The following is a 12316-nucleotide window of genomic DNA, read 5'->3' as shown; positions in this document are numbered from 1 at the left end:
TGATGAAATTTTGCATTTGCATATACCCTTAAAACTGCCACCCAGAGAGACAGAGAAAACATTTGCATTTCACCTAGAACGTTTCCTCCTGCCCTTCTGTGACGTCCACTACTATTGTGACTTATATTGCTGTCAATTCATCTTAAACCTCAAACAAGTGAAATGAATGTATACTTCTGTGTCTGCTTCTTTTACTCAATATGTCTATAATATTCATCCATCCATGTTAGTGTTTTTTATGGCCATGCAATTTTCCCTTGTGTAAATATACCATGATTGATTTATCTATTTTCCTGTTAATGGGTATTTGGCTTATCTCTAGTTTTGGCCTATTATAAATAAAGCTGTTATGACATTCTTGTGTCTTTTGGTGGATGTATCACAAATGGGTTTTTAGAATCTTATGTAACCTTATATTAATATGACACTGTTAGATTTTTCACTTTTCTACGGAAACGTTATCTAACATATTTTAGAATCAAAGGCATATTTCATGCCCATGACTATACAATTATTAAAACTCTATAATATTTAAAACATAATTCAACGCATAAGAATTTAATTTTCAGCAATTCAGTAAGAGCAATAATAAATATATTATTTTCCTTACTGGAAGAAAAATGCAAATATGACAGTATTTGGATATAATTATTAGCCATGATTACTGTGTCTATTTCAAATTTATATTCAAGTCTATGTGATGAAGCAACCAATCATATGCTTTAGTATTAGCAGACAACTTCATTAAAAAAATAAGTGGCATTTATGGTCAACAAATGTAGATCTTATTTGCAGGAATGTAAAAAATTTATAGGTGGTAATGAATGTTCTTTTCCACATCAATTGCATGGGATCATCCGGTTTTTAAAGTTTTTTTTTTTTTTAATGTGTTGCTTAAAGTAGAAAAACTGACAATAAAACATGGCACTCAATGGATGAGAAAGTAAAGAATGGGTAATGCACAGCATTAGCGGACCCTCTGAGCAGCAGTTCCAGTGAGGTGTAGGAGATCAATTCTCAGTCTGCAGCAGCGCTGCCCAGGAATCTGCTGTGATGATGGAAATATTCTCTGTCTGCATTGCTCAATACAGTAGTCACTAACCACACGTGGCTATTCAGCACTGGAAATGTGGTAGTGTGACTGAAGAACTAGATTTAAACTTTTATTAATATAACTTAAATTTAAGTAGCCACATGTAGCTAGTGGCTACCGTTTGGACAGCGCAGGTCTCGAGGACTGTGGAGGGACCTGTGTAGCGTAGGTGGAGCTGCTGTCATTGTTAGAGAGGGTCCTTGAACTTGGGAACACCTTGAGATTAGGCCAGAATATAAGAAATGGAGTGATTATCATCATTACGGTTAACAATTATTCAAGGCTATTAAATGACAGGCATTGGGCTATAGCCTCTAAGGGCCTTTTCATATTTAATCCTTTCAACAATCCTTTTCCCTTACTGAGTGTGGGCTCAGCACTGGGTTCAGTATTTTCTCTTGTTATCTCTGTTTTACAGATGATGAAATTGAGGCCTGAGGAACATACGGGACCTGCCCAAGGTCACTCAGTTAGCATACGGTGGCACTGAGATTTGCTCTCCAGAGCCAGGGCTCTTACACACATGAACTACTGTCCTCTGAACTCTGCTGGTCTGTCCCTGGGGACACAGGTTGTGTGGAAGTCCCGGTGCGGCTGTTTCATGGCCAGACGGGATGAGTGGTCCAGAGGCACACTGACCACAGTGACTTCTCAAGCCAGCGGAGGCTCAGCATTTGCTGAACATTTCTGGGTATTTGCAGAATAGTTGGTTATCTGGAAGACTGACTGCTTGAGTACAAAAAAGACAACAGAGACCCACAAGCAATAAAATGACTGACAGGGAAAAGAGATGGCTATGTGAGCTGGCTTAAAAATAAGAAATATCCGGCCGGGCGCGGTGGCTCACACCTGTAATCCCAGCACTTTGGGAGGCCGAGACGGGCGGATCATGAGGTCAGGAGATCGAGACCATCCTGGCTAACATGGTGAAAACCTGTCTCTCCTAAAAATACAAAAAATTAGCTGGGCGTGGGGGCGGATGCCTGTAGTCCCAGCTACTCGGGAGGCTGAGGCAGGAGAATGGTGTGAACCGGGAAGGCAGAGCTTGCAGTGAGCGGAGATCGCACCACTGCACTCCAGCCTGGGCAACAGAGCGAGACTCCATCTCAAAAAAAAAAAACAAAACAAAAACAAACAAACAAACAAAAAAATCTTTCTGGTGGAATTATTAGGTGGACATAAATGTTCACCAGATCCTAGCACCGAGATGCCTGGGCTCCACCTTAGAACAACTGAATCCAAACCCTAGCGGGTGGGGCCTTGCATCTGTGCATATAAGAAAACTCCCCAGGTGATGGTGCTGCACCACACAAAGGGAAATACTAGGTTTCACAGTGTACTATAAGCTTATGGAACTTGTAACCTTCAGGTGTTTTATCACATACAAGTATAAACGGCATCAGGAAGACTTCGCCTAAGTTGCAGATGGCAAGGCCACAATGGATTGTTCTTAACAGAAGTTGAGATGTTTTTAATTGGAGGATCTGCTGTTTTGAAGTCATCATCACAGAGAATGAGCAAAACTTCTCTTGGTGATAGGAATGGGCCATGGCTCTGATGCTGCCTGACTTCTGATAACATCATCACGACTTGGCTTTTAAGAAGTCTCCGTATTCTGAAAACTGGCTACGTATGCTCCCATTTTTCAATGTACTTACTTTCTGTAGGTAATTTACTCTTCCAACAGCACCGACTTTTCTCGTATAATTCATAAATCCAATATTGCCTTCAGTGGCAGCATAGAACTCATAGATGCATATGTCTCCAAATCTCTTGACAAATTGTCTCCACACATCTCCTCGTAAGCCATTTCCCAGTGCCAGTCTCACTTTATGATCACGGTCATTTGGTTTCTGGGGTAGGGGGAGAAGAAGGAGACCAAACTGAAACATCTCTGGAGCCTATGCTTACATATTAATAATTGCCTTTATTTTGTATGTATTTAATTTATACTGACATTGCCTTTATTACATATTTATGTTGGTTATAAATGCCCCTTAGTGTCTGCCTTTTTCCAGCCATTCACACACAGTATTCCCTATTTCTTTAGCACAAGCAGTATGGTCTGACAGCTGGAACTATGACTTAATAACCAAAACATGTCAATTCTCCCATTTTGGTTTCTAAGGAGCCAGATGAGACAATCTGACAGAACCAGGTGATGCCAACATTTAATCCATATCCAATCTAAAGTTAGAAGGATGTGTATAAGGTGTTCATAGTTACAATAATGTAGGTGTTCCTAGTTTTCTTGATGGGGCTGGTGAGCATTAGTGAATTTCCAGAAAGGAGGAGCCACATGGGAAAGATCTGTCAGAGATGGGGACAATCTCCTACCAGTGGGACCCTGAGCAGTGTCTAGGATTTTTATGACAATGAAGAAGAAAACAGGAAACACAGTCCAATGAGAGACAGAAAGAGAAAGAGAGAGAGCACCATTTTCCACAAAGCCATTAAAGAGCAACAGTTGGAGACTGTGGGAACTGGAGGGAAGAGTTGACCACGCCCTGCCGTGTTTAACAGGTAGACCCCAGCGTTCATAAGACCAGGCAGAGCTGAACCGACACAACAAAACTGTCCCTGTGGGATGGGGAGGGGAAGAGGAGGAGGAGGCCACCTCCCAGTTGCCTCAGGTGGCCTGCGAAGAATATGATTTGCTATAAATAAAGATCACAAAGGAAAGTCTGTTTTGGGTGTAAGGACTGAAAGGAGTCTTTCTGGTGTCAGCAAGAGAGGTGGGGCTATGACCAGGCTGCCTTCCATTCAGCCATACTCATTTAGGAGACCCCACAAATACGTCCATGCCAATGGTTTTATTTATTTTATTATTTTTAATTGTTAACAAAGACTAGTCAAGTACAGTAGTGAGAAGAGGGGAAACAGTAGAACAAGAAGTTTGATCTATAACTGTGAACAATCAAGTGAGATAACTCACTACCTTCAGACCAGCCCAGTGATGGTTTTAATGATATCTTATGTTAACAATGTAATTTATGTCTTCCAGGAAATCACAGGCTGGTGGAAGAGACAAATAAAATAAATAGGAATAATTTTACCCTGTAAATTCTGTTACTCTATGACCTTTATTCTATCAGGATACAGAATGAAATGGGGTAAAAGTGCTAGGTCATTAGGGCTGTCCTCTCACATCAACTGTTAATTTCTTTGATAAAACAGCAATTGCTTAGAGCATTTTCTACATTATTTACTACAGTGTGAAATCACTGTGAAGTGGTTTTGGCATAAGAATTCCTCTCTGAAAAGAACTATAAGGGGGCGGGACTTTGGCAGGGCAATTAAAAACCACACCAAGACAAACTCTGAACTGGTTTCCATGCAGGAGGAGCTAAGGGGCCAGGGAAGCAGAAAATATACATTTAATCTTTAAGTAGTTTGGCCAGAACATATGCAGCTCTTTGAGGAGTCCTAACCAGAGAGGCGGACTGATGCTGGTCACTGGTGAAAATGGACCCCCTGAGCAGTCATTCCGAGGAGGAAAGTGTCAAGAGAGACCAGGGCCCTCCACTGCCAGTGGCTCTTACCCAGGGTGTCTGGGAGAATTGTCTGAGAAGCCTTTTGAACCTGCACGAGACTTAGACATTCAGACTGAGTAGGAATCTATTTTCTCTTGCTCTCTCTCTTTTATTTTTTTGAGACAGGGTCTTGCTCTGTTGCCTCGGCTGGTACAATTATGGCTTACTGCAGCCTTAACTCCAAGGCTCCTGCAATCCTTCTGCCTCAGCCTCATGAGTGATTGGGACTACAGGTGCATGCTACCATGCCCAGCTAATTTATTTATTAATTTTGTAGAGATGAAGTTCTCACTATGTTGCCCAGGCTCATCTTGAACTTCTGGCCTCAAGCTATCCTCCTGCCTCGGCCCCACAAAGTGCTGGAATTATAGGCATGAGTCACTGTGCCCAGCCAGAATCTATTCTCTTCTGGTCCCTAGGTCACTGACTCTACTCCGCTTTATAATTACCAAGCTCCTGTAAGTCGGGAGATCGTATGTCTGGTTTGCCAGGGCAAGCCCTGGCTATACGTGTCCTGGAATGCTGGTTATCTTTCACTACCTTCACTCTCAAGTGTCCCTGTCTGGCTAATGAATTGTAGGGTCACCCTGCCCACAAGGCACTATCCTCCTCCATAAGGACTGTCAGTATTCAGAGACCACCCACTCCTACTGCCGTCCCAAGGATAAAACATCACACATGTTTGAAGACTTGCTTTTGCTTAAAGAAAATCACCTGAGCTGGGTGCTCACCTGCTCCAGGCTTGCATGAGAAGCTCCAAAACAGCATTCCCACATGTAGACCCAAGGTCTGACTTATCCCACATGCAGCCCACCAGCAGCCCTTGTCTTACCCACTTCACTTACTTCCTTGTCTATTGGATGGTGATCACCTATCTCCCTCATTAAATGGCAAACTCCTTCGAGGCCAATGTACGTGTATCTCTATGTCATCCCCAGTGCCTGGACCTGTGATTTGCATACAGTATAATCCTGGCAGTAAAATAAATAATCTCTACCAGGAAACCTCACTCCCTGTTCAATAACTAGTGGCCGGGTCAGGGCAGGGCTTAGGGTGCAGGAGGCCGCAGGCACCCTGGGTGTGTGGGAAGCTGACCAGCCAGCCTCACAGGTGCAGCTGTCACCTGCCAGTGGCAGGTAGCTGAGCTCATAATCACACCACCATGGGTTCAGTTTTCATCATCCAGCTGAAGAATCTTATTACATCAGCAAAAGGGATTAAGGCTGGAAATGTTTGTGGGCACAAATGGGAGATCCTGGAGCCTTCTAAGATGTCTGGTTCTCACCTAAGCTTCTGCTCACCAGTGACTGAAAGAGTATGACTCAAGTTTTCCTTTCCCATAGGGGGAACAGTGTTCCTCCATCACCAAAGCCACTCCTCAGAGGAACTGATTTCTAGATCAAGGGTCACCAGCTTATTTTTTTTTAAACAAGGAAAAAAAAAAAACAAACAACTTCTTCTTCACGTTAGAGCTAAGGTGAAACATGCAAACACACCGGGGGGCTAAATTCACACTGGGCCTGAATAACTGATGAAGAGCAAGAGGTCAAGATGTCCAGAGAGGAATGAAGGGTGCCAGGTAATTAGAACAGGCAGAAAGCTTCTATTGAGGGCTTTTCCGTGGGTCAGGCAGTTGACCTGTTTCTAAAGAACCCTATGAAAGGTGATAGCTAATAAAAGTATTTGCCTCATATTACAATTGAGGAAACGGAGACTCAGAAAGCTTAAAATAATTTCCCCAGGATCACAAAGGTAGCAAAACGATTGCTCCGAGATTCAAATCTGAATCAACGTGACTTCAGAGAGCTCTTTTCCTTATGTTTTTTAAAGCCCTGCACTTGAGGGGGCATCCACTGTGCTGCCCTTCCTTACTCATATCCACCAATAAATCCCACTCCCCCCAAAAAAAGAAAAAAGGAAAAAAAGCAACAAAGAGCATGTGCCACACACATAGTGTAAGGTAAGAATCCAATAGTCCTGAAAGACCCTTAAATGAACAATGCTGTATTCATGACATCTACCTGTTCCCCCCCTTTACCCCCAGTTTACCACCCAGAGGCAGACACTTAACTCTTGTAGCTGCTTCTTGCTATCTGCATATTTCTAAATTAAATGCGTATACTTCTTTCTCTTGTTTCATCAATTTCAGATTTCCTCTTGTGGTAGACGAGGATTTAGCTCTTTCCTATTCTCTCTTCCATTTTTCCAGTATCACAATTTTTGGTTAAATCAATATTCGGTGCTCACATTATTCTGCCCATAATACAACCCTGAGGAGCCAAGTAATATGCTATGAACAAATTTTTATTTTTCCTGGAATTAATTGCCTTTCTGCCCATTTGCTTCATTTCCTTAGTTTCTATTGGTAAGTTTCCCCTTATCCTCCAATAACCTCTAAAATTTTCCTCATGGTGAAATCTGTCTGCTGATCGAATTTCCTATTTTCTATTATGCTTCTTTGTCTCCTTTGCTCCAATCTGGACTAGTTATTTTTGAAGCCTGGGGGGTCCCTTTGTCTCTCTTTCCTGGATCCTGTGTTTTCCTCTCCTTTTTTTTCATTCTCCTGTTTGGATGGAATATTTTCTTTAGTAACTTCTGGAAGGGGAGTATGTACATAGTAAGTTTATTTATTTTATTTATTTTTTGGTGGAGACTTGGAATATATGAATATTGTATACCCGAGTGATGATTTGGCTGGATACAGAATTCTAGATGGGCAATAATTTGTATCTAGAATTTTGAACGCACCACTCCTTTGTTTTTCAGCTTGCAGTGTTGCTACTGACAAGTCAAACTTTCACTATATTTTTTTGGTAGTCTTAAATTTCATCATGGCACAATTTCTTTTTCTTCCACTAATTTTATTAGGTACTCCATTTGTCCTTTCAGTCTGTCCAGCCCTCGGATGTTTTCCTGTATTATTTCTTTGATCATTTCCTCCTCTCCACATTCTCTATTCTCTTTTCCTGATTTCCAATTAAATATATATGGGATCTCTTTGATTAATCTCTAATTTTCCTATCTACTCTCCCTTTATGCCCATCAATTTATCTTTTTAACTTTCTGTAAGATTTCTCAACTTTATCTTCCAACCTTTCAATGAATTAAAGATTTTTAAACATCATTTTAATTTTCAAGTCTGATTCTTTTTTTCTTGTAAAACAGTACACTGTTCTTGTTTTATGGATACAATATCTTCTTCAGTCTCTCTGAGGATATTAATGACACATTAAAAACATTTCTCCTTTTTTTTTTTGAGACAGAGTCTCGCCCTGTCACCCAGGCTGGAGTGCAATGGCGCGATCTTGACTCAATACAACCTCTGCTTCCCGGGTTCAAATGATTCTCCTGTCTCATCCTTCCCAGTAGCTGGGATTACAGGCGCCCACGACTGTGCCCAGCTAATTTTTGTATTTTTAGTAGAGACAGGGTTTCACCATGTTGGCCAGGCTGTTTTTTAACTCCCAACCTCGTGATCTGCCCGCCTCAGCCTCCCAAAGTGCTGGGATTACAGGCGTGAGCCACCGTGCCTGGCCTCTTCTGTTTTTTGAATTGATGCTTCTTTTCTTTTGATGATCCTTTCTGTAGGAGGCTTTCCTCAGGTGCTCGGTGATTCTTCATGTTTGTTCAGATTTAAGAGTAAGGCAACAGAAAGATGATTGGGCAGTTTTGTGGGGGCGGGGCGAGGGGGCTACTGCTAGGTGGGCTGCACTGCTGGTTGATGAAGCAATGAGCCCATGTCCAATGCCTTTTCCGGGAAAGTTTAGTTCTTCCTAAGAATTACACTCCTTCAATATCCTGCCTGCAAGCATAAACTGGCTACTGGAGTTCCAGTATCTGTGCAGGGGAAAGGAGCTGGGGAGGGTCTCCCTGGTTAGTATGCAGATATTTTCTTGATTTCTGTTTTCAGTGCCTCATCCCTGCTCTTCCCTGTTCTTGGGGTCCTTCAGTCAAAGCTTCATTAACTCTCCAGAGAAAAATCCTCCTGTCTCCCACACAGTGGGAGAGGGGAATAGCAGGTCCAGCTACTTCTTACACAGATTCTATTAATTTTTATTTTTCCATAAGTTATTTGGGGTACAGTTGATATTTGGTTATATGAGTAAGTTCTTCAGTGGTGATTTGTGAGATTTTGGTGCACTCATCACCCAAGCAGTATACACTGCACCATATTTGTAGTCTTTTATCCCTCGTCCCTCTCCCGCTCTTCCCCCAAGTTCCCCAAAATTAATTGTATCATTCTCATGCCTTTGTGTCCTCATAGCTTAGCTCCCACATATCAGTGAGAACATACGACGTTTGGTTTTCCATTCCTGAGTTACTTCACTTAGAATAATAGTCTCCAATCTCATCCAGGTCACTGTAAATGCTGTTAATTGATTCCTTTTTATGGCTGCGCAGTATTCCATTGTATATATGTGAATTGGGCTGCTATAAAAATGCATGTACAAGTATCTTTTTTGAATAATGACTTCTTTTCCTCTGGGTAGATACCCAGTAAGTGGGACTGCTGGATCAAATGGTAGACCTACTTTTAGTTATTTAAGGAATCTCCATGCTGTTTTCCATAGTGGCTGTACTAGTTTACATTCCCACCAGTAGTGTCCCCTGTTCACTGCATCTATGCCAACATCTACTGTTTTTTGATTTTTTGATGATGGCCATTCTTGAAGGAGTAAGGTGGTATCACATTGCAGTTTTGATTTGCATTTCCCTGATCATTAGTGATGTGGAGCATTTTTTCATATGTTTACTGGCCATTGGTATATCTTCTTTTGAGAATTGTCTATTCATGTCTTTAGCCCACTTTTTGATGGGATTGTTTTTTTCTTACTGATTTGAGTTTGTTGTAGATTCTGGATATTATTCCTTTGTCAGATGTATAGATTGTGAAGATTTTCTCCCACTCCATGGGTTGTCTGTTTACTCTGCTGACTGTTCCTTTTGCTGTGCAAAAGTTCTTTAGTTTAATTAGGTCCAACTATTTATCTTTGTTTTTATTGCATTTGCTTTTGGGTTCTTGGTCATGAAATCCTTGCCTAAGCCAATGTCTAGAAGGGTTTTTCCAATGTTATGTTCTATAATTTTTATAGTTTCAGGTGTCACGTTTAAGTTCTTAATCCATCTTGAGTTGATTTTTGTATAAGGTGAGAGATGAGAATCCAGTTTTATTCTTCTACATACGGCTTGGCAATTATCTCAGCACCACTTGTTGAATAGGGTGTCCTTGGCCCCCTTTATGATTTTGTTTACTTTGTCAAAGATCAGTTGACTGTAAGAATTTAGCTTTATTGCTAGGTTCTCTATTCTGTGGCAATGGTTTACATGCCTGTTTTTATACCAGTACCATGCTGTTTTGGTGACTATGGCCTTATAGTATAGTTTGAAGTGGGGTAATGTAATGCCTCCAGATTTGTTCTTTTTGCTTAGTCTTGCTTTGGCTGTACGGGCTCTTTTTTTTGGTTCCATATGAATTTTAGAATTTTTTTTTCTAATTCTGTGAAGGATAATGATGGTATTTTGATGGGATTGCATTGAATTTGTAGATTGCTTTTGGCAGTATGATCATTTTCACAATATTGATTCTACCCAGCCATGAGCATGGGATATGTTTCCATTTGTTTGTGTAGTTTATGATTACTTTCAGTAGTGTTTTGTAGTTTTATGTAGAGGCCTTTTGACTCCTTAGTTAGGTATATTCTTAGGCATTTTATTTTTTTTGCAGCTATTGTAAAAGGGGTTGAGTTCTTGATTTGATTCTCTGCTTGGTCACTGTTGGTGTATAGAAGAGCTACTGATTTGTGTACATTAATTTTGTATGTGGAAACTATGCTGAATTCTTTTATCAGTCCTAGGAGCTTTCTAGAGAAGTCCTTAGAGTTTTCAAGGTAAATGATCATATCATCAGCAAGCAGTGACAGTTTGACTTCCTTTTTACTGATTTGGATGCCCTATATTTCTTTCTCCTGTCTGATTGGTCTGGCTAGGACTTCCAGTACTATGTTAAAGAGGAGTGATGAGAGTGGGCATCCTTGTCTTATTCCAGTTCTCAGGGGGAATGCTTTCAACTTTTCCCCATTCAGTACTATGTTGGCAGTGGGTTTATCATAGATGGGTTTTATTACTAAGGTATGTCCCTTGTATGCCGATTTTGCTGAGAGTTTTAATCATAAAGAGATGCTGAATTTTGTTGAATGCTTTTTCTGCATCTATTGAGATGATCATGTGATTTTTGTTTTACATTTTTTTATGTGGTGTATCACATTTATTGACTTGCATATGTGAAACCATCTCTGCATCCCCGGCATGAAACCCACTTGATCATGGTGGATTATGTTTTTGATATGTTGTTAGATTTGGCTAGCTAGTATTCTGTTAAAGATTTTAGCATCTGTGTTCATCAAGGATATTGGTCTGTAGTTTTCTTTTTTGGTTACATCCTTTCTGGTTTTGGTACTAGGGTGATTCTGGATCCATGGAATGAATTAGGGAGGGTTCCTTCTTTCTCTATCTTGTGGAATAGTGTCAAAATAATTGGTACCAATTCTTCTTTGAATGTCTGGTAGAATACTGCTGTGAATCCATCTGGTCCTGGACTTTTTTTTGTCAGTAATTTTTAAATTACCATTTCAATCTCGCTGCTTGTTATTGGTCTTTTCCAGGTTATCTAATTTTTCCTGATTTAAGCCAGGAGGGTTGTATTTTTCCAGGAATGTATCCATCTCTTCTAGGTTTTCTAGTTTATGTGCATAAAGGTGTTCACAGTAGCCTTGAATTATCTTTTGTATTTCAGTGGTGTTAGTTGTAATATCTCCTGTTTTGTTTCTTAGTGAGGTTATTTGGATTTTTTCTTTTCTTTTCTTGGTTAACCTTACTAATGGTCTATCAATTTTATCTTTTCAAAGAACCAGCTTTTTGTTTCATTTATCTTTTGTATTTTGTTTGTTTGTTTGTTTCAATTTCATTTAGTTCTGCTCTGATCTTGGTTATTTCCTTTCTTCTGCTGGGTTTGGGTTTCGTTTGTTCTTGTTTCTCTAATTCCTTGAGGTGTGACCTTAGATTGTCTGTTTGTGTTCTTCCAGTGTTTTTGTTACAGGTGTTTAGGGCTATGAACATTCTTTTTAGCACCGCCTTTGTTGTATCCCAGAGGTTTTAATAGGTTGTGTCATTATTGTCGTTTAGTTTGAAGAATTTTTTCATTTCCGTCTTATGTTTTTGACCCAATGCTCATTCAGGAGCAGGTTATTTAATTTCCCTGTATTTGCATGGTTTTGAAGGCTTCTTTGGAGTTAATTTCCAGTTTTATTCCACTGTGGTCTGAGAGAGTGCTTGATATAATTTCAATTTTCTTAAATTTATTGAAGTTCGTTTTATGGGCTACCATATGATCTATCTTGGTGAAAGTTAGAAAGTTATGTGCTGTTGAATAGAATGTGTATTCTGCTGCCGTTGGATGAAATGTTCTGTATATATCTGTTAAGTCCATTTGTTCCAACGTATAGTTTAAATCCATTGTTTCTTTGTTGACTTTCTGTTTTGATGACCTGTCCAGTGTTGTCAGTGGAGTACTGAAGTCCCCCACTATTATTGTATTGCTGTCTATCTCATTTCTTAGGTCTATTAGTAATTGTTCTATAAATTTGGGAGCTCCAGTGCTAGGTGCATATATGTTTAGGATTGTGATATTTTC

The 12316-nt window shown here is 40.2% G+C and overlaps 1 protein-coding gene across 2 annotated transcripts in view; it reads right to left on the bottom strand.

Moving 5' to 3' along the window:
• SLC27A2 (solute carrier family 27 member 2) overlaps nt 1–12316 on the bottom strand; it is a 53263-nt gene that overhangs the window by 10411 nt on the left and 30536 nt on the right. For both annotated transcript variants that reach the window (XM_005559520.5, XM_073995785.1), the window contains one exon: nt 2752–2946. In XM_005559520.5, coding sequence (XP_005559577.3) covers nt 2752–2946 — 195 coding nt within the window. The remainder of the gene's footprint in view (nt 1–2751; nt 2947–12316) is intronic.

This window comes from Macaca fascicularis, chromosome 7, assembly GCF_037993035.2.
Source record: "Macaca fascicularis isolate 582-1 chromosome 7, T2T-MFA8v1.1".
NCBI classification, from domain to species: domain Eukaryota; kingdom Metazoa; phylum Chordata; class Mammalia; order Primates; family Cercopithecidae; genus Macaca; species Macaca fascicularis.
Note: the sequence above shows the minus strand (reverse complement) of the source record. Positions and strands in the feature narration are given on the sequence as shown.